The sequence below is a fragment of the Alligator sinensis genome, unplaced genomic scaffold, assembly GCF_000455745.1.
Source record: "Alligator sinensis unplaced genomic scaffold, ASM45574v1 scaffold119_2, whole genome shotgun sequence".
Lineage (NCBI taxonomy): Eukaryota > Metazoa > Chordata > Crocodylia > Alligatoridae > Alligator > Alligator sinensis.
The window spans coordinates 801,175-824,205 of record NW_005842242.1 but is presented as its reverse complement, the minus strand read 5'-3'; the positions used below and the strand labels follow the sequence as shown (position 1 = coordinate 824,205).

General features: G+C 43.0%; 2 protein-coding genes and 1 pseudogene across 2 annotated transcripts; all 3 read right to left on the bottom strand.

Annotated features, from left to right (window-relative positions):
* Positions 1-1,247: 1,247 nt before the first annotated feature.
* LOC102379284 (arylamine N-acetyltransferase, pineal gland isozyme NAT-10-like) lies at positions 1,248-8,516 on the bottom strand. Its single transcript, XM_006027442.3, has 2 exons — positions 7,592-8,516; positions 1,248-4,691 (listed from the first exon to the last, which is right to left on the bottom strand). The coding sequence occupies exon 2, from the start codon at positions 4,684-4,686 to the stop codon at positions 3,814-3,816; it is 873 nt and encodes a 290-aa protein (XP_006027504.1). The 5' UTR covers positions 4,687-4,691; positions 7,592-8,516; the 3' UTR covers positions 1,248-3,813.
* A 1,035-nt stretch (positions 8,517-9,551) lies between these two features.
* LOC112550899 lies at positions 9,552-10,973 on the bottom strand (annotated as a pseudogene).
* Positions 10,974-15,034: 4,061 nt separating this feature from the next.
* LOC102379045 (arylamine N-acetyltransferase, pineal gland isozyme NAT-3-like) lies at positions 15,035-20,489 on the bottom strand. Its single transcript, XM_006027441.3, has 2 exons — positions 20,341-20,489; positions 15,035-18,858 (listed from the first exon to the last, which is right to left on the bottom strand). The coding sequence occupies exon 2, from the start codon at positions 18,840-18,842 to the stop codon at positions 17,967-17,969; it is 876 nt and encodes a 291-aa protein (XP_006027503.1). The 5' UTR covers positions 18,843-18,858; positions 20,341-20,489; the 3' UTR covers positions 15,035-17,966.
* Between the last annotated feature and the right edge of the window lie 2,542 nt (positions 20,490-23,031).

Genomic DNA, 23,031 nt, shown 5'->3' with positions numbered 1-23,031 from the left:
GGAGCAGTCAGCATGGGTTGCAGTCAGCATGGGTTCAAGTCATGCCTGACCAACCCGATTGCCTTCTATGGTGAGATGACTGGCTTTGTGGATGCGGGGAGACCAGTACCTTGATTTTAGCAAGACTTTTGATACAGTCTTCCACAACATTCTTGCAGGCAAGCGAAGGAAGTACGGGCTGAATGAATGAATTGAGATGGATAGAAAATGGGCTGGTGCATCAGGCTCAGAGGGTAGTAATCAATGACTCGATGTCTAGGTGGCAGCCGGTATCAAGTGGAGTGTCCCAGGGGTTGGTCCTGGGGCTAGTTTTGTTCAATATTTTCACCAATGACCTGGAAGATGGCACAAATGCACCTTCAGCATTTTTGCAGCTGACACCAAGCTGGGGGGGAATAATAGATACTCTGGAGGGTAGGGCTAGGATTCAGAGTGACCTAGACAAATTGGAGGATTGGGCCAGAAGAAATCTCATGAGGTTCAATGAGGACAAATGCAAAGTCCAGCGCTTAGGACAGAGCAATCCCATGCACCACTACAGGCTGGGGGTGACTGGCTAAGCAGCAGCTCTGCAGAAAGGGCCTGGGGGGTACAGTGGCCAATCAGCTGAATATGAGCCAGCAGAGTGCCCTCATTGCCAAGAAGGCTAATGGCATACTGGGCTGCATTGGTAATAGTGTTGCCAGCAAGTCAAGGGAAGTGATTATTCCCTCTATTCAGCATGGGTGAGGCCACATCTGGAGTCCTATGTTCAGCTTTAGGCCCCCCACTGCAGAAAGGATGTGGAAAAGTTGGAGAAAGTCCAGCAGAAGGCAACAAAAATGGTTCGGGGGCTGGAGCACATGACTTAAGAGGAAAGACTGAGGGAACTGGGTTTACTTAGTCTATAGAAGAGAAGACAGAGGGGACTTAATAGCAGCCTTCAACTACCTAAAAGGGGATTGAAAAGAATGGAGCTGGACTGTTCTCAGTGGTGGCAGATGACAGGACAAGGAGCAATGGGCTCAAGTTACAACAAGGGAAGTTTAGGTTAGATATTAGGAAGAATTTTCTCACTAGGAGGGTAGTAAAACACTGAAACAGGTTATCCAGGTAGAAGGTCCATCCTTGGAGGTTTTCAAAACCTGGCTAGACAAAGCTTTGGCTGGGATGATCTAATTAGGACCAGTCCTGCTTTGAGCAAGGGGTTGGACTAGGTGCGACCCCCTGAGGTCCTTTCCAACCCTAACTTCCTATAATTCTAATTATGCAAAGCAGTCTTTGGCATTTGAGTACCCAGTTACATGTAAATCTAATGGAATTTAATCCAGATCTCAGCCTTAAAGCAAAAGCATCTTGTCTTTCTCTTGATTAAAATAATGGATTTCATATTTCCAAATACAGTTTGGAAGCAGAGGGATGGCTTGCATTCTCATTGGTTTCAGCAACAGTCTGCAGCTAAAACTGTTCAGAACTGTTCAACCCCATGCAGTAGATTATCCTCAAACGTCTTGAAGCAAGTTCATTAATAATAACACTTCAGCTTGAAACTATATTTCTGATGGAACAGGTTGAATGAACTGCCATATACAATCCCACCTATGAAGAGCAGGGGAGACAGGTTACTTTTAGGCCAGCCAGCCTGCCCTTTTTAGAATATTTTTCCTTTTTGTTTTCCACAAGGAAGGGTTCTCAAACTGTAAGCAGCAGACGTTTGGTGCCTTTTATAGTTTTTTTATTAGTCAATGCTATTCTTGGTCCTTTCGGCAGCACTTGTATTCACTATTTTTGGATTTGACATTCACAGCAAAAACACTAATGTATTTACCAACGTTGGGATATTTTGTTAGAAAAACATCTTCAGCAGGTATGAAGTGGCTTACCCCCATTTAATCTAATGCCGGGACTTAGTAGCATTTGTCACGGGTCAGGAGAGCAAGGGGAGGTGAAATCTCATTGGGATGGTGGATATAAAAGATGGTACAGTGAGGGACAGGGTCGAGGACTGAAACATGTGGACCACGGAGAATAGATCTATAGTCGAAAGCAAGAGCCAGGTGAGGTGGGAACAGAACCAGAGATGACTACAGAGGCAAGCTCAGAAGCAAAGGGATGTCAAAGACTGTGTGAGATCAAAGAGAATAAGAAAATGGGAAACGTCACCAGCTGCCGAAGGAGGTACTGTTTTCTGTGGATTGAGAGAGCCTTAGTTAAAGGGCAAATGGTTTTATTTGAAACTCTTAATACACATTTGCTAATTTGAGGAGCTACCGGTCTATGATAAAGAAACTGTTTGTTTAATAAGAGGGAAGGGAGGACAGATGTTTGTGAAATCTTAATCTGAAAAATACGGATTGTGTTAATAAAACTGAATTCAGCTTTTACAAGGTGTTTTAAGTATAGTTCTATTATTATTTAACTTCAGCTGTACTTTGCAACAGGCATGATGTGTGCCCAAATCAGACATATCTTTTTGCTGTAATAGTTAACTTGCAGTTAAAAGCAACGCCCAGGGCTATGATTGGTCAAAGAAACTGCAGAACAGATTTGTCTTTTTTTTTTTTTTAATTTGTTGCCATCACACACATTGCTGCTTTCTTTTTTCCAGGCAGGTTCCCCTATCTTTGTCTGTCTTTCACATACCAACATGGGAAATATTTTTTTTAAAATAGGGAGCTGTGTTTTTTAAATCACAAAGCCTGCTTGAAAATGTTAAAAAAATCCACTTTAAACTCCATGAACCCCCATGCCGAACCCTGCGCATGCCCAGAAGAGGCATCGCATTAGTTGGACCCGGCTCGCCCAACATCTGTATAGATCAGGCGCTTTAGTGGGGCTTTTTGGCGCTTTTATCTAATAGCTGATTGGCTCAGCTTTAAAGCTGGAAGGGGACTCTCTTAGATTCATGTGTTTTCTTTCAAGTACGCATCGCCTTGATGACGTTCCCACTTAGATTTGTTATTAAAAAATGCAGTTTCTGGCCATGTGATTCTTAGGCAGTCTGTGATGGAAAGTGGGATAATCCCGAACAAAACCACATTTGATGCTTTGAAGAGGATAATGGTGTAGCGCAGTTAAAGTGCTTTTGTGTCTAGCTTACTTTCCATGATTCTAGCTTTGTAATGTAAATAAAGTGCAACACCCTCGTCTACACGGGATGGCGCCAATCGAAGTCTAAATGCAGGGACAAATTGTGATGCTTGACTAGGCACCTTATTACAGTTCATCCATTATATAGCATGAGAGCCATATGCATGTATTAAATAATCAGTGTGTGCAGTTCATTGCAGGAATAATAAAGGCATTTACTTTGTAACATTTTGCTGTTTGTGGTACCTCTGGGCTGATGAAGTTCAAGTGCTCCCCCATCACGAATGAATTATTCCTCCTCTTATGTATTGTGATTAGTCCTACTTTATAAGTAGGGAAATGGAAGAAAGATCTTAGCACCTGTGAAAATCAGGCTATTATTTAAGTCCTACCTGGGATGGTGTTGCCTACGTTTTGGCCATTGTGATTTTCCCAGTGGTTAAAGGTCAATAGTGTGTTAGATTCAATATTTCTAACTCCCAGTTATCTGCTTAAGCTATTAAAAAATGCTGCTTCCCCCTTTCCCACCCTGCTCCACAGTCTCTCCTGGGACTGCATTTCCTCCCACAGTACTTGAGCAGGTGCCTCTCTCAATTGACATGAGAAACTAAAGGGCCTGTTTTCCTTGAACTGAAGTTCTCACTTTCACCTGGCACTAATTTTCCTGCAATTTATCTAATGCTGATTAAATAGATTATGAAAAAGGCTGTAAACATGTATCATTATAGCGTTTCATCCAAAACACTACATTTTATATGCTCCTTTGTCATTAATTGGGACTAATTTTCTCTCCAGAGCTATGTTGAATTTATCCTCCAGTGTCTTCTCCACCTCTTCCTCTTGAAGGGTCATGAATTCCACAACATCCATGTCCTCCTTGTAATTGTATGTTGTCTCAGTGAGCGTCCATCCAATTAATGCCCGAAACCCGTTTGTGGTCTGAATAGAGCAAATAGACTTCTTTGTAAACAAGGAGTCTGGGGACGTCTGAAGATACGTACATTGGAACTGGAAATCTGCCACCGTTCGTGGCTCAAGACTGAAGAAGTAAAGTTTCCTGCACTCTCTTTTTTCTAGAAGATCAGAATCAGAGAAGTGTTGATTGGGAATATATTGTTTCCTCCTTATTTTCTCATAGTACCAGACCCCATCGTTTTCTGTAAAGCGAAAGATGCCAGGAATCTGCGGCTGGTCTTTTCCAGAAATAAGTTCCATTGGCTGCCACATTTGACCAGACACGCCAAAACCTGCATCCACAATATAGGCTTTGCCACCAATAACCACCTTTATGAGAAGGTGGGTCATTCGGGTAGCATATGTGTTTTGTTGAGGATTGTATACATACGCCCCCAAAATGGTAGTATCATACCCCAGCGTTTTCAGAACCCAGTTTAGCAGCTGATTGTTTTCCATGCACCATCCACCACGCCTGTTCATCACGATTTTGTTGTAAACTTGGTCTAACTCCAAAGTAATAGTTTCCCCGCAGTGGATGCTTAGGTTTTCAAAGGGTACAGCTCGGATGTGGTGCTGGAAGACTGCAGTTAAGGTTTCCAGATCTTGTTTGTCATACGAGCCTTTGTATCCAGTTCTTGAAAAATACTTCTCAATGTTCATTTTTTCTGTAAAGGAAGTAACATTTTTTTTAATCCACATTATTTATGATGGTGTTTGTGAAGATCTTTCAATCAATGAGAGGTAGCAGATACATGTACATATATGCACATATCCCAGCACAACTCATACTTGGCATACCTGACTTTCCCCATTTGTAAACTGAGAGAAATAATAGCCCCTGTACATGTTTGTAAAACACTTTGGAACTGTTGGCTCTGAGGTACAATGTAAATGCTGAGTTGTAGCAGGAAGTAAGCTAAGCATCCCAGAGGTTCAGATGATTCAGATGATTATCATCAAATCAAGCTTCTGACCCCTTTGAGAGTTGCAGCTTTGTACAGTTTCTTATCTGATATAATCATTGCACAAACTCAATTATGATTCTAATTAGAGGCAATATAAGCTGAAAGACAAGTGATCATGATTGCTGTCCTCAGATCCCAGTAGTATTTACTGGGAGCAGTCAAAATGCTCATAGGCAGTTCACAGGCTCGCTGACCTTGAGCTGCTTCAAAAGTGCCTAGCTCAGCTCCAGTGGATCCTGACTGGCTAAGGTTTTTTGGCTCCTTCCCCACCTGGAGATGTCTCCCCTCCACTGACACAACCCAAGCTCAACTCATGATCTTTGTAAAAGTTATTCAGCGTTTTTTTATCACATTTTAGTGCCATTGAGAAATCAGGCATATCAATCTTCGCCCCTTCTCAATGGTTCATCATACATCACATCCCCATGTTCCAAGTTTGGCACTGTGTAAGTACCAGTATATTTCTCTGAAAGCAGGAACCTTATGTGAAATACTTTGGAGGTTTCCTTAAATTTCAATTGTTTCCTACATCTTCAAATGTTTAGTTTCTAACCCATTCCTTAAGCTATCCTGAAGTAATTTGCATCTGTAATGAAAGTTTTGTCAGCAACAAGAGGAAGATCAGGGAAAGTGTGGGTTCCTTACTAAATGGGAGAGGCAACCTAGTGTCAGATGATGTGGAAAAGCTCCCAAACTACTGCACCTGGCAGCACGGTATGGGGAGAGGAGGAGCAGCTAGCAGTGGCAAAAGAACAGGTTAGGAACTTTTTGGAAAAGCTGGGCGTGTACAAGTCCGTGGGGCCGGACGTGATGTGCTCGAGGGTGCTGAGGGAGTCGGCCAACGTGATTGCAGAGCCACTGGCCATCATCTTTGAAAACATGGTGACTGGGAGAGGTCACAGATGATTGGAAAAGGGCAAAAAAGGGACCATCTTTAAGAAAGGGATGAAGGAGGATCCGGGGAGCTACAGACTAGTCGGCCTCACCTCAGTGCCTGGAAAAGTCATGGAGCAGATCCTCAAGGAATCCATTTCTAAGCACTTGGAGGAGAAGGTGATTAGGACCAGTCAGCATGGGTTCACCAGGGGCAAGTCATGCCTGACCAACCTGATTGCCTTCTATGATGAGATGATTGGTTCTGTGGATGCAGGGAGAGGATTGGCCATGATAGACCTTGACTTTAGCAAGGCTTTTGATAGTGTCTCCCACAACATTCTTGCAGGCAAGCTAAGGAAGTACGGGGTTGGCTGAATGGACTGTAAGACAAATAGAAAACTGTCTTGATAGTTGGGCACAAAGGTTAGTAATCAATGGCTCAATGTCTAGTTGGCAGCTGGTGTCCCAGGGATCGGTCCTGGGGCCAGTTTTGCTCAATGCCTTTATCAGCACCCTGGAAGATGGCACAGAGTGCACCCTCAGCAAGTCTGCAGCTGACACCAAGCTGGGGGGAATAGTAGATACTCTGGAGGGTAGGGCTAGGATTCAGAGTGACCTAGACAAATTGGAAGATTGGACCAAAAGAAATCTCATGAGGTTCAACAAGGACAAGTGCAAAGTCCTGCACTTAGGATGGAACAATCCCATGCATTCATAAGAGCCGGAGACCAACTGGCTAAGCAGCAACCCAATGGAAAAGGACATAGGGGTTACAGAGGACAGTAAGCTGAATATAAGCCAACAGTGTGCCTTCATTGTGAGGTAGGCTAGCGGCATACTGGGCTGCATTAGTAGGAGCATTGCCAGCAGCTTGAGGGAAGTGATTATTCTGCTCTATTTGACACTGGTGAGGCCACATCTGGAGTGCTGTGTCCAGTTTTGAGCCCCCACTACAGAAAGGATGTGGACGAATTGGAGAAAGTCCAGTGGAGAGCAACAAAAATGGTTTGGGGGCTGGGGCACGTGACTTATGAAGAGAGGCTGAGGGAACTGGGCTTATTTAGTCTGGAGAAGAGAAGATTGAGGGGCAATTTAATAGCAGCCTTCAACTCCTTGAAGGCTGGCCCCCAAAATGGTAATATCATACCCCAACATTTTCAATGTGTGGCCTTCAACAAACCGAACATCCGTGAGCAGTCAGCACACCTGTACACACGATTACATTTACAGATATCCCAATATGCATCAGACTTGGTCTATTCTATTATAGACCCCCCCGCCCCTAAAGCCATTTTGTAATACAAAAAGCAAAGTATGTAATTTTGAAAGGTTGAATGATCTTTCCCCTCTTAGGAGGAAATCTTTTGATTATTGGCTAGTTTATTTATCTTTGCTTTATTAAGAATATACTGCAGCTGCAGGATGAAAAAAAAACTATAAAAAATTAATAAATTTTGAAAATAGATTGGAGACTCTAGAATGCCTGACTCCCAATGAATGCATCTGTTCCGTTCAAATGCAGCTGCTAATAAAAGCAAAAGCCAATGTCATTTTCCTACCAGTTATGCCATTTTTCAGAGCTATTTAGCCCCAGCTGGCTATAATTTGTTTCCTTTTCTATAGTTTCCATACACCATATTCTAGAAAGATTTTTCAATTTGGATTGCACACACCCACATGCCTCTAACCATACACACAGATAGTGACTTTAAAAAGGAACTTACTTGTAAAACAGCCCCGACGAAGATTGTATTGATTTATAGCCCCTTGCAAGATTTTTTTGGGGGGGTTGGGGGTTGGCTTTTGATCTGTTTGCTGCTGCGCTGGCAGTCAATATAGTTGAGAAGTGACATAGATCCAGGCCCTCTGCAAATGCTGTATCTTAAAATCCAAGAGGGGACAGAGTCCGTCTGAAACGAGTGCGTGTGTTTGGTCTCCAGTGATCCATGAGTTGATTAAACTTTTTCTTTCCACTGGTTAAAACCAGATCAAACGAGTTTTGTGTGTTTTCCCTTAAAAGTTGTTTCAGTTTTGCCTGATTTTTTTTTTAATTCCTTGTTGGACAGTTGGCTATAGTCCTTGGCACCACAGAAATCCCCTCTTCCCGTCTTGTGGAGAAATATATTTTTTAAGGTATTGCAGGATACATTTTCAAAGGGCATAATACATAGAGCTATTCTTTAGTACTAGACACTTCTTTTTTGAAACCTTGCAAAAGTTCCATCATGCCAGCCTAATGTGTTACAGATACACAACGAATACCATACAAGCACATCTTAAACATCACTGTATATATTATAACAAAATAAGAATTTTATTTCAATACTAATACTTGGCACTTCACATAATCAATGTAAAGATGTTTAATTCAATTCTGTTCATTTCTTAAAGCATCATAGGTACTCAAATACTTAGAAAATCAGGCCCTACACTTCTAAAATTGGGCTTCCAAATGTCGAGTGGTTTTGAAAATAGGACCCTGTATAAATTGCCTACAGTAAGATGGTTTCTGAAAAGGTACTAGAACGTAGGCCATCCAAGTAGCTCTCAACATCAGCCAGGGTAGATTTGATTTAAATCAAATCGATTTAAAGCGCTGGTCAGGAAGCCTCGATTTAATCATTGTTTTCTACAAAAACTGTATTCTTGTTGTTTGATATCCTCTATTCATTTAACTTCTTGAAACTGCACTTTTAGAGAGAGGTAAGGGCTTGGCTTCACGTACACAAACTTGCAGAGACCAGAGGGTCGTCCCTCTAATCTCCATATACTGCTGTGAACAAGGATGCTATCTCTGGAGACACAAATCCACCATTTGAGAACTGAAACTAAGCATCACAGAGATGCTTAATGGGATCTTCTAGACTGAGCACTGAGTCCCATTGGGTAGAGTGGGGGGTTTTTTAATATTCACAAATCTACAGAGGAGCCTCTGGGAACCCCATAAAATTGGGCACCTAATACAGTCCATGGCCTGTTGTGACCTATTTATAACACTTTCCTAAAAAGCTTACATGAATATATGTCTCAAATAGTATATAATTAGAAGTTACAATCCCTATTCCATTACGGTATCTTTGAGCTTTAACATCTCTTAAATAAAAACTATCTTTATATAGGGTTGCAAGATTTTTTTTAAAAAAAAATCATCTTAAAAAATTAAAAATACGATTAAATCAAGAAATCTGATTTAAATAAAATTCAATTTTTGGATTTTTAAAAAATCATTGATTTTTATTCACCCTGACTCCAGCGAATAATTACCTAATGATCTATTGTTGAATTGTGGGTTGTTGAAGAAAAAAAAAACCACTTCGTTTTCAGTCTGATCTGTTTTATGTCATGTGAATAATCCCTACGATTACGACTGGACAAGCTGAAATTTAAATTGTGTATGAACTAGAAATTGTGTATAAACTTTGTGCAAAGGGATGGCACAGTCCATCTTGTATTCTACATTAGGTTTTAGTCACCCATATCATAGTAAGAAATGTCAGAAATAAAAACATAAAAGAAGAACAAAAAACAATATAGATTTAGAAATAATTTCTATAGAAAAAAAGGAAACAAACTGATTTGATTTGAAAAGGTGAAGAAGTATGAGGAAAGATAAGACACGGATGCATACAATTAATAATATAATTAAGTTTCCTGGATTTCAACTCAAAAACTCAACTTACAGTCACTTTAATGATCTTTTAAGGTTAATATTTATGGGGCATGTTATGCTTAGATTTTAAAAGATCTATCTGGTTCAATTGTATAGAATTACACCATATCAGCTAAACTAGCTGGTAAACCAGGGATGTTGACTGGTATGAGTTTCTCATCTAGTGTTATGTTGAATTTGTCTGTTAGAGTCTATTCCACCTTTTCATCTGTAAGAGTTGTGATTTCCACCAGATCCACGTTCTCCTTGTATTTCATCTCAGTGAGCGTCCATCCCACTAGGGCTCAAAGCCCATCAATGTTTTGAAGGCAAATTGACTTTTTCCTGAACCATGTATCCGAAGATGTCTGGAGTTATGAATTCAGTGACTGGAAGTCACTTATGCTTTGTGGCTCAAAACAGACAAAATTAGGAAAATGTATTTGTTCAGTTTTCAGATGATCACTGGTGGAAAAGTTTTGGTTGAGAATGCACTGCATCCTTTTTATTTTTTCAAAGTACCAGCTTTCATTGTCTTCAGGAAAGTGAAAGATTCCAGCAGTTTGAGACTGATCTTTCCCAGAAATCCCCATACTTGGTAGGTAATCACCAAAGCCACCATCCACAATGTAGGATTTTCCATCAATAATCACCTTCAGTAGAATGTGGTTTATCTGAGAAACATATATTTTTTCTGCCAGATCATAAGTGTTTCCCCCAAAGATAGAGACATCATACCCTATTACATGCAAAGTCCAAAATAAAAGGTGTTTATTTTCCATGCACCCCGTTTTTTCCTCACAATTTTGTTATAGATTGGTACTATGTCAAACTCAATTGTTTCCCCATGGTGCATGCTGAGGTTCTGAACAGTCAAAGTTTCCAAGTCCAGATTTTCATAGGAGCCTGTATAAGAAATTCTTGTGAAATATTCTCTGGCTTTCATTTTTCCTTTACATGGAGCAAAACAACTAAATGCAGTGGAACTGATCTTCAGCAACTCCCTATTTTTAAAGCACAGATTAACTGACCTGCAGCTTTACCCCTTGCCTCTGGGTCTAGCGTTTGAAAGAAAACTAAGGAGAGAGGTGCACACTGGAGCTATGTATCTCAATGTTTTCAAAACAGAAATAAAGTTAGGAGCAGGTAAGAATTGTGTAGCACCTTTCCAGCATGCTTCTATAACTAGGTCTTTTGTTGTACATGTGTATGTACGCACGTACGTACCGCATCCAGCACAATACAGGTTTGGTTTAAGACTGGAGTGGGTGCCAGTGCAATGTAAGTATAAATGGAGGTCAGTGTTATGAATTGACTAAGATTCCAGGCTGAAATCTAACACGTTAGCAATTTAACCAACAATATTTGCCTATACAATACATTTTATAACTAACACTTGGATAACCGTATTATTTGGCCCAGGGAATATGAGCTTACTCATTTAAAAGACAGGCCCATCTCAGATCATCTTGTTCCTTAGATAGTATTATTTAGATCAGGACAGTTGGTTACTCCTAACCCATTAATATACTTATTTATTCACCTGTATGTGCTCAAAATTTCCTTAAACAGCTATCAGATGTTCTGGGCATGTCTTGTATAAAGATATGCTGAATAGGGCTGTGTGAAACAGTACCGTTTTGCTGTTTCGATGGGACAGTGTTTCATTTCGAGTTTTGTTTAGTTTCGAAAGCATTGTTCCATTTCATTTCATCGAAACGGTTTCACTGTTTTGACGCTGTTTCGACGTTTCGCCCATAGGCTATAATGGGGAAGCACAAAACGGTGGTATCCGAAACAAACAAGGGGAGATTTCTACAAAATAACTTTGTGATTTTTTGGCAGATGTGGATGAAAATGGCAGGGACGGTAGCCCCTGCTGAGGCCACAAAGCCTGCCAAGGTTCAAGGAGATAGGTGCAGGGGTTTCTGGGAAACTGCGCCTCAGGCTGCCGACCAGCAAAACTTGTGTCACGTGTGCAGTTCGTAGGCTCGTCTGTGAAAAGTGATTTGTAAATTCAAACAAGCACTGAACCTCACTAACCTCATCACCAGAAGCCAACTTCCTACAGCCCAAAACACACCAAATGGATCCAGGCCATGCCATGACAAGACATGCAAAACCTGCCAACACTATCTCCAGTATGGAGATATCTTCACAATACCATCACATATCTCAGGTTTTTAAAAACCCGCTGCTTCAATGTAGGGCCCCCATTTCATCTACACATGCCCTAGGGCACTCCAACAACAGCCTGAAGCTGCTCCCAAGTCTAAGTCCAGCTCCTTGAGTCCATAGTCCTGGCTCCTCCAGCTCCACCGTGCAGGCCTCTGTAGGCCTGATGAGGTTCCACATTCAGGCTGCCCTCTCTTCCCCTTACTCCAGCCCCAAGCTTTGTCTTCCTTTTCCCCACACCCCCCAGCTCCTGGGGGTTTCTGGGAGCTGCAATCCAAATTAAGAGTCAGCTCAGCTCTGCAGACTGCCCCTGATTCCTCCTGTTGTTCCACACGTGACAGTCACATTACAATATTGTCATGTGAGAAGCCCTGATGTGCTAGATAAGTTGTGTGTTACCAGTCCACATGCCTAAAACAAGCTGGCAAAAATGATGAGATCCAATTCAGGTCTTGCTCATGTTAAGTTTTGTTCCCTCAACAGCCGATGTATTTCATTCCTCATTCCTGTATCTTTGCAGGATCGGTTTGGTAGGCAACAGGAATCGGACAACTGGGCTGTCTGGCTGCAAACTTCCCAGGGCATAGCTCTGTTTCCCTGGAGTTAGATGATAGATAAGAAATGATTCTTCACTGTTAGCATTAATGAAAGTTTGATTCCTTTGCATGCTGCTACATTATTTGAGTGGCAGGTGGATTGCATATGACCACGGAGCTGATTTTCATACACTATTTTTGGACGCGAACTAATTAGTTTAATTCCCAAGCACTTTTTCTTACAAAAAGCACAAATTTGGTCCTTCTACTTGGAAAAAAAAATGTTTGCTGCTTTGCAATGTGTTTCACTGCGTCAGCCCTATTTGCTTTTGTGACTTTCATTTCCCTTATATGAAGATGAAAGGAGGTACAAAATGGAAAGCAATGGAATGTTGCTGACCCAAAGCAAGCTAATCAGCAGCGTAAGCTAATTTCCATACAGAACAAATTGTGTCGAACAGATTAATTTAAAAGTAATACATCTGAGTACTCACCTGCAAACCAGCAAGCATCAGACTTTCTGTTCTGGCTCATTCCAAAAGTCTCTGAAAATGCTTGCATTGTACCCTCCTGGTCTTAAAGATCCATTTGCATTATGTGGCAACACCAGAAATGCTTCACTTTCTGTCGGATCCAGCTTGGGAAATGGGGGTATTGTCATCTGGGATATGGTGTATTGCTATGGACTTATTGTATCGAGGTAAGATTTAGAGATTCAGTCAGGAGCACATCTGTGCTACGAGCTGTTCAAAAGCAGACTGAGGAGATGGTCCCTGTCCCAAAGCATTTACAATGTAGGTACGTTTAAATGCTTGCCTTTACAGATATTTCTGAGGGCTGCACCCTTAAGCAATTGAAAGGGGTGGCGCCATTTATGTGCCGCTGAGGAAAATTTTCAACCCTCCAAAGTACCCCCAACCCTGCCTTCAAGGGACAAGAGTGTAGTTTGGTCTCTGTGGGCTGCTCAGTCCTTAACCCCTATGCTCAGCCTGCCCAACAAGGATGCTAGCTTGGATGGTGGAGTTTCTGCCACTTAGAGCCAGAGTGAAAACTAAGTTGAGACTGCTTCCACTAGCATCTCTGATCTGCTGAGAGGTGGCTGCGGCTTTTGAATTAAGAGCGCAGTGATGGTGAGTTCTTGTTTTCCAGTGCCAAACCCCTGCAGGGCACAGACCAAGACATCCGCAGGTGTTAGGTATCTAACTTTGGTTGACTTAAAAATCTGATCCTTTTCTTGTTGCCATGAGTTGTTCTGGGCTCTGATGTATTGGAGCTGTGCCTTTAAGGAGCTGACAGCTACGTTAATGATTAGCACGAAAAAAAAAATCAGGTTTTGAAAATGGGAGAGGAAAGGTTTGCCTGGGAACAGCAGCTGACACAATTGGCCCCGTGATAGAATCCACTTCTCTATAAACATTGAGCAATTCATCCAGGGTGGCAAGCTCTGAAACCACCGACAGTGAATCATGTATGTTTGGCATGCAACAGGCCACGGTGAGTGACAGACACCGTATGAAAGCTTATGCTGCTCTCAATCAGTTAGTCTCCAAAGTGCCCCCCTATCCTGCCTATGTTGATACCCAGAGTGGACTCCAGCCCTGCACCTGACGTTTGTGGTGCCAGGGAGGTGCATCCAAGAAGCACGGAGCAGAGAGACTGCCTTGAAAAGGAGCCTCCCAGAAACAAGGGTGCAGGAGAGACAAGGGTGGGAAGAAGCCTTAAAGAGGTATAAAGTCCCTCTGCTGGAGCTAAGCTGGACAGTAGTTGTCTGATAAGCCGGGAGATGTGGTGGACCAAAAGGCTGGGCCTTGGAGTCCGAGAAGCCAAGGGCTCACCTGCGGTAGAAGCTATGCCTGGGCTGGCTTCCAGGAGCCCTCCAGAGCTGGGGATCCCAAGCAAGGGCTCCTTTGGGGAATCTCTGACAGCAAGAAATAGCACATCCTCCTGCTAAGGCCTGGAGAAAACTAAAACCCCACTTCTTTAGATGCTCTTCTAACATTCAGGACACTCAAGTTTTGGTCCCTGCCCAGCGACAGACCCACCCCGTGTGATTTTCGGTGGGGAATCTAGGCATGTGAACAAGACATATTTAGGTGCCTGGTGCTTGTGAAGTCAATGGGAGTGAGCACATAGAGGCCTTTTGAACCCTGGGTTTAAGGTCTCTCTACTTCAGTACTCCATCTGAGCACCGAAGATGGCGGTAACAGCACTTCTGAGAGACATTATGCAGATAAATGCATGCAAAGATTGCTTAGATATTACAGTAATGAGGGCCTCAGATAGATTCAGATTTGATTCCCTCAATATTGTGTGTAAGGAGACACACACACACATACACACACGGCTAGCTGGACCCTGAGACCATTCCTTGTGAACAGCTGACTTGAGAGCTGTTGGTCTGGTCTTACCCCAATCTCTTCTGTAATTCAGATATCTTCTCTATCTGCCTTTTTCTTTCTTGTTTCATGTCCTCTCATGCTAACAGGAGAGGCGGGGGAGACATGAGCTCTTACAAGAATTGCACAGATTCAAGCTCACTCAATATCTACATTTGGCAGCAGATGGTGTGGAGGGGAAGTTATTCTATTTCTATGAAACATCTCTCCTTTCGGTTTGTTTAACCACATTTAACTGGTGTTTATTCCAGTTTTTGTGACCGCTCTGTATTTTACTGATGTCTTTCAAGTGTCACTATGAATTGTAACAAGGATGAAAAATATCTGGTCAATGAGTGAGTCAGTCTCCCTTTACGGCAACATTATAGTCTCCAGCTAAATGCCCCGTCTGATCGTAAATTGCTACTATGCTTGAATGCAGTACAATGGCTTAATTACACGAGCTAGACTGTTACATGTCTTGTCACCTAAAATAAAACTCTGCAATTGATCTATAAAAACAAAAGAACATAAGTAACATCTTGTGATCCTTACCCAATGGGGAGTAACACTCTTGTCTTACATCTCAAATATTTTCATGAGAAAGATCTTGCAGAGCAGTGGCCTATGTTACTAACCAGTACATAACAGGCAGTTATTTAAATCTGGGTATATCGCACAACAAAATAGACCAGCCAGATATTTTATTTAAAAGACAAATATGCATAGACTATTTGTGGACAATTAAATAATAATGCCAAGAAAATTCTTCAGGAATATGAAAAAATTAAAAATTCACTCATTCATTTAAAATGATCCTGTACACCAGATTTTCTTTTTACACAGTGCCAATGTTTAAAGGGTTTGGGTTTCAAAGATTCAAAGCCAGGGGGAGGTAGTAGAGGTATTACTAATCTGGAGCAGGATCAAATTAGTCTACAGGAGAAATTAGATAATGTTGTGCATCCAGACAAGAGGAATAGTATAATATTCAGTAGTACAAAGTGAAAAGTTCTATTATTACTGTAACAGGGGTGTAGGTTGTAGCCATGTTGGTCTAAGGACATCATTACTGTAAAACTTTTGTTGTAGGATAGGGGCTTATAGAGTCAAGGCACCAGGCAAAGAGAGGGACCAAGGTGTGGTAGATGAACATTGGCTTCCCGTATGATAAGGCTTTGAAAAAAAAGTGAGTGCAATTCTAAGATGTATTAGGTAGGATGTTCTTAGTAAAGACAGGGAAGTGCTAGTCCCACTGTCAGGGCATTGGTAAAACCCCACTTACAATACTATGTGCAGTTCTTGTTATAAGGAAGGGGGCAAGCGCCAGAGAGTCTTACCCAGTAGTTCTCTACTTTGGTAGACTCAAAGCACCCTTTGGAAAATGCCAGCTCTTGGCTTTCACCCATTTATTGACTAAAGAAAAATAATACAACAATTCTTCTGTCTCAAAGGGCTCAGAAAGACCACAGCAGGGCAGAATGTTTTTGACACTATGGATTCCTATTTGAAATCCTTGGGTTTTATCTTGTGAACCATGTGCACGTATTTGTAGTGATGGAGTGATGTTGTAGCCACAGTAATCCAGGATTTAAGCAAGAGGCTAGGATTTGAGGGAGTGGTTGATATCTATTATTGAACCCTGTGCATAGTTGGGATAGACTTAGGCAAGCTTTCAAAGGTCTACCCCATCCATGCAGTGGGTTCAATAAAAGAGATCACCCCCCAAAATCTTTGCCCCTCATGTAGGTGTTTGCATACCTAACAGTACAGACATTGCACTTTGCCCTTAAAAGGATCTTGTGGGACCCCGTTTGAGAATCGCTGGTCTTACCTGACAATTAGCAGACTGTGGGATCACAAAGACTCTGTTTGCTGCTGTGGCGTAGGCTCAACCAGACACTGGATGCCCCCCTCCCTCCCCCCAGGGGCCACTATTCTTGCATCCCTCTAAATCAGCACCCCATCCTATTTACGTTACTGCCTGTCAGGTGCCTGGCCTGTGAGTCCTGCTCATGCAATCCAGGCCAGTCGCCCAATTTGGAGTCAGGAGAGAGATTTGTTATAGTCCAATGACATGCAGAGCATGAGTAATATAGTGAGGAGATGGAGGTCTATAAGAGCCGTTGCAAAAATATATGAGCCATACCTCTGGATGCAAAGATTTCCTCAGGGGCACCCCTTCATGGCTACATCCTCAAAAGCCCAGAGGTTGCGTGAGGAGCCAGAAGCAGAATAGAAACTTCCCTCACCAATTCAAGTTGTGGTAATCATGGCCATCTCATAGTTGCATGTCATCAGCATGTAAATACTTCCAACAGTGTGTCCCAAGTGAGGTGTTTTGTGTTTATGGAAAGAACAACCTGATCCTTATGCATGTGCAAAACAGGACAGACTGTTGCAACCGAATCTCAGAAGGCCCTTGGTTCTCCAGCTATTATATTTAAACAGAAATGTAGCACTCCTTTAGGGCGTACGTACGTTATGCCCCAAGAGGCAAATGGCAAGGAAAAATGAGAGGAGTGTTTGCATAGACCCTGCACCTTAGCATTGTGCATAGGCAGGGGACAACTCTGTGCAAAGCAGAGCAGAGAAGGGGGATCGACTTGCTTGCAGTTCCCATTGTGCAAGCCAGAGCAGCAGACCCTGACCTGAGTGAGAAGCGATCTATTACTGGTAGAGATCTGGAAGAGAGGATTCATATCTGGAGTAAGAGGAAGAGAAGAGAGGGGAGTACAGGTCTGCAAATCACAGTGCCATATGCTTAGGGTGACCATATTAATATGAAGGAAATCTGGGAGAGGGTCTGTGTCCACCCCCCCCCACCCCCGTCCCTGGCTCCCACGAGCCCTGATGTTGGGGCAGGGCAGGGTGAGATAGTGCAGAGTCCCACATCCTGGCTCCATCCCCACCATGCAGAGGCTGGGAGTGGCCCTTCTTAGGCACCCCTGGGCTCCACCAGCCCTCACCGCCACATGGCGCCTCCTCCCCGCCACCAGCAGCTACCCAGGGCCACCACGTGCAGCCCAGGCCTTGGCAGTGGTCGCAGTAGCAGAGTGCAAGGGGCAACCATCCTGGCTTGCCCTGTGCAGGTGCCCAAGCCCCAGTCCCCTCCCACAGCCCACCCTGCTCCATCCAACATGGGACTTTTGCTTCAATTTTAGCCAACTGGCTGGGACAGCTTATGAAATCAGGGACTGTCCCGGCCAAACTGGGAAGTATGGTCACCCTACATATGCTACATGCTACCCTCTACCATATGCAAAGTAAAAAGCAGCAATCCAGGTGTTCTTTTTTCCAATTCATTGAATGCTAAGAGACAGTCTATTTGATATTCCAGCATAGGACTATATTCTGGTCAAGACTAAAACATAGACGACCTGCCTCCTGCATTCACTGGTTGAAGTTTCTTATCTAGAGTTATATTGAATTTAACTTTTAGTGTCTTCTCCACCTCTTCATCGGGAAGAACTGTGGTTTCTACCAGGTCCATGTTCTCCTTGAAATTGAATTTTATCTCAGTGTATTTCCACCCAATTAATGCCCGGATCCCGTCAGTGGTCTGGAGGCTGCAGATGGACTTTGTTACAAAAATAGAATTGGGGGATGTCTGGAGATACGCACATTGAGCCCTGAAATCTTCTATTTCTCGTGGTTCAAGGGTAAAAGTATAAATCTTCCTACAGTCACTTGCTTGCAGAGGGTCAGGCTTAGCGTCTCTGTGGTTGGGAATGTACGCCTTCCTTTTGCTCTTCTCCAGATACCAGGTCCCCTTTTCTTCCAGGAATTGAAAGATGCCAGGAGTCTGAGGCTGGTCTTTCCCAGTAATCAGCTCCATGGGCTCCCACATTTGATAGACCATGCCAAAGCCTCCATCCACAATATAGGATTTCCCATCCAGGACCACTTTGAGAAGAAGATGATTATTTTCATCGGCATATGCATTATTTTCTGGGCTGAACACTTTTGCTCCCAAAAGAGTGAGATTATAGCCCAGTGTTTTCAAAACCCAGGATAACAGCTGGTTATTTTCTAGGCACCAGCCACCACGATTCCTCTTCACTATTTTGTCGTACACTTGTTCCAACTCCAGCTCAACGGTGTCCCCGCTGTGGATGCTGAGGTTCTCGAAGGGAACAGCCCGGATGTGGTGCTGGAGGATTGCAGTTAATGTCTCCAAGTCCAGGTTTTCACTGGGGCCTTTGTAAGAAATTCTGGTGAAATATTCCTGGATGTTCATGGTACCTGCAAAAGGACTAGAAAAGAACTGATTATGTTGAGGGTGGTTGTCACCACGTTTGTTGTACCAGGGCTCCTTTCCTGACTACCTGTTTAAAACGAGGATACTCCTTATGAAGCCAAGACCAAAGAATAGCTTGTTAAGTATAAGTCTTAGAAATAGATGAATCCATTAGTATATTTTCCCACTGCACAAACATTATTTTTAAACATTTGTTTTACAGTGCTGTCTTGGGTTCCCAGCTGTTCTGGGTGCTTTACGCATACATGTAAAAGAGATGTCCTTCTCAAAAGGGCTTACAACTTATATAGAAAAAAATCCAGGAGTGGAGCAGAATTATTCCCATTTTACACATGAGCTGAGGCTCAAAAAAATTGTCTTGGAGTCAAGCTGGAGTGAGCAGTGGCAGACATGAGCTCCAAAGAGTTCGAATCAATTAACTCAGAGCATAAGATTCAAAATGATTGTTATAGTGCAGATTATTGATCCCACAGGCTCCAAGCAGTGTAGACAATCTGAACTTAAAATTCTCCCTGTATGTCCAGTAAACATGTAGTTATAAAATATTGCTAATACTAGAAGCAGAATAGAAGCATCACCACCTCAATTTTCATTTATGTTTAAATGTTACTTCCCATTGCGTATAAGCATTCAGACCAGACACGATTATGATATCAATGTCCAGCAAAATGGGGGGTGTCTCTCCCATCACCCGAGAGAAAGGGAGAGAAAGAAGGAAAATGCAAAGCAAGAGCAACAAAAAGTATGCAATTCCTGCAACTAAGAAACAAGCAGTCGGTATCAGAAAACGGTTCCACTCGAAATGCATGGAAAAGGGAGCTGTCACGTTCTGTGTTGCCAACTGCCCACGGACAAACCTTTCCTATGTGGTACCGGAGCAGTGAGTGATCGGGTTTTCAAATTTCTTCTGCAGGATTGAAGACTAGATTGCTTTTTAAAAGAGCTGGGTTTTCCAGGGCACAACCTGCTGCCAGCACCAGAGGGCTTTAACAACTCGGGGATGCATTGTCCAAGTTGTCAGCCTACTTTCACCTCCCTTTGTTTCTCTTTTGGTCGAAGCAGAAAAAAAATATTCTTTTTTTTTCCTGTTAAGGAAAATATAGCAGCACTGCCACTTTTGCTTTAAAGTTATGGGAACGATAATGACTTTGTTGTATACAAGCAGAGAAAACTTAGTGCTTGCAACTATTGAATCCAAGTATAGCACCTCTTTTTCCTAATCTCTGTCATTTGTGAGCATTTCTCCGGCACCCTTCACTGCAGCATCTGAACCACGTCAGATGGTGTTCAGATTTAAGCTGATGAGTGAAAAGGCAGCTCGTGGCCGGAGAAAAAGCATTTCTGGAATTGACTGAACTTTTACTTTGAGCTCCCTTGTAACGTAGCCATTTCCTGCGGGTGCATTTACACAGCAGATTTGACTCTCTGGTTAAGAACCGAGCAGTCACAAAGATCTGAGGCTTAAAAAGCACCTTACCTGTCAAATGAGTTCAAACACAGGTGTATCAATTTTCACTCTCCTGCTTTTTTGGAACAAAACCACCTGGCTTAGGTTTTGGTCCTTGCTATAACAGAGAGAGGGGAGAGACGGTCGCACTCTGCTTCTCTTCAGAGACACTCCATGCTTTGTCACGTCACAGATCAGCAAAAGCCCAGGGAGGGCGGAGTTCAGTTATAGGAAGTTAGCTAAGTTCAGCTGCACTAATTTGATAAGAATACAAACGTCATCGTTGTCCGGACACAAGCTGCCTTTATTTTTTCAGTGATTCAACTCTTCCGGCTAGCTGCGTGGGGAAGTTCTCTTTGCTTGTATATTTGACTACTAATTCAAACCCCTCCAAAAAATGCTATTTCATCTTAGATGCACAACAACTGCTGGTAAAGGCAGAAATCTCAAGAAAAAACGATCTGGGAAAATTTCCATTTTTTTTTTTCAGATCAGAAAATTGCCGATCCCAGCATGGCTGAAGGCAAAACTGTAAAGGACCAAGCTGGCATTTGGAAATATTCAATAATAACGACGGCAATTTTCCCTTCCACCTCATATGGGTCATCCCGCTCTGCATCGTTGTTAATTCCCACACAAGCCTCCAATCTGTCTAAGGTCTTGTACATTCATTTTCTGTCCTCAGTGATGTCTGAGCCACCTCCTATTTTAGGACCGTCAGCAACATTCATTAAAATGGTGATTGTTTGATCTAATGAGCAGAGATAATAAAGGAGTTTGGCAGTAAAAGGGGACCCCACAAACCTCACCTGATCTTTCTCCTTTCCATCAGTCACTAGTATATCAGCCCAGGAGACCATGCTCATGCTCAAGCCAGGGTATAATCAAAGGGATGGAGCATCCTGGCATACCTGAAAGTCTTCTGGGCAGCTTCGGCTTGTAAGCAGACCATATTATCACTATCTTGACTCTAACGCATGGATTTCATGCATTTCACTACAACACACGGATGGATTTCACTGTGTTATGGTTAGAGCCTTCTGTTCTTGCTGGGTCACAACCCAGGATTGAATTGGAGAGGAGGCCAATGACCCAGCAGGCCGCCAGGAGTGAATTAAATGCACCTGTATGCCACCCCTTTGGGGTGCTTTGGGAAGTCAGAGGTTGCTGGTCCTAGCTAGAGTCAGACCTATTGGATTTTTTGAAAGAATCAAGTCCCTCACATATCTCATATAGCTTTTAACCACCTCCACGGTGTAGAGATGTCCATTGTAGACTGGTTCAGCTGTAGGACTGGCTGGAACCAGCATCCAGTTGAGGGTTGTTCTTAATTTTAGAAAAGACCTCTACATTCCCCCCAACATATTTCCCCTTTCTATCCCTACTCCTTCTCCAAACCTTGTCCAGGTAACACTGATGTCAGTGGGAGTCCTTCCATGGATTCAAAGGAGGTTGTTTCAGGGCTTTAAAGAACCTGCCTTCCCTTCCAGTGCAAGGGGAAGAGCTGGATGCTTCTCGCACCAACAACTTCTCTTTGGTTGCTTGCCTTCAGAAGCAGTACGAGGTGCTGGCTCCAAGGTCTGAGCACGCTGGCTTTGCAGGGTCTGGGGCCCTGATGCTCAGGTCATTAAAGAATGGGTTCAAGGGATGCACGTTGACCCCCCACCAGAGCTCCAGCATTGCAGACCCAGGGGCGGTGGTGCTGCTCTCTGATCTCAGTGTGTTGGGCAGTCCTTCTGCTCAGTGTGGTCATCCTTTCAGGAGTGACTGGCCTATATATAATGGTTAATGAGCCTGCTACGGAGCTGCCAAACAGGGATGGGTATTTTCTCTCCAGCAGGTCACCACAGACTTCCAGAACTACAAGACCCAATTTCTATCCCTGTTCTGACAACTCACACAGGAGCCGGCATCACACTGGGTAAGTCTGAATCACCAGCTGGAGGTCTAGACCGTGCCGTTTGGTCTGAGACAACGGTTGGTTTCAATCATGCATTTGTGGAAGGCCCAAGACTTTGATTGCCAAAGAGATTGTTTGGGGTGTGGGGAGGGATGTGAGACTGAATTTGTGGCTGTCCCCACAATGCAACACTGGAATATTTGGAATTAAGCCTGTTTTGGAGTTCAAACAGCAGTGCAGGTCTTAATGCTGTTTATACCCCTGGGAGAGAATCAGGTTACAGCAAGCTTCCCTTTTTGAACAATGCTTCTCCTGTGTCTTAATCTGGTTTGGTGTACCAGGTGAAACGGAAAGAAGAAAGGCATGGAAGCAGCAGTATGACCCTATAAGACAGATATCCAGGTGGCCAAACTCTTTGCTTCAGAGCTGAAGAGTGCGCAGTGAAGAAATGAAATAATTGATTGTCATGTCTAAACTTCTGGTGTTACAACTGATTTTAGTTTGGTGGGGGGTTGGTGGTGCATTAGCCTTTATTCTCAGCTTCCTGATTTGTTCAGATGCAGGCAACGTTTCTTACATATCCACAGGATTTCTCTGAAGGAATTGCCTTCTTTTGCATTTGGAGTTAATCAGTGGGTTAACACAGTCTAATCACAATTATGCTTTTGCATTTTTTGCATTCTCAACCATTTGTAAACCTATTTTGAATGAATTACAGGGTGAGTCAGATGATTATAGTCACATCTGGTTCATTTTGTTTTCTTTTTTTTCCTTCTCTTCGTCGGATTCTGGGTACTGTGGTTTAAAATTCTCTCCTCCAG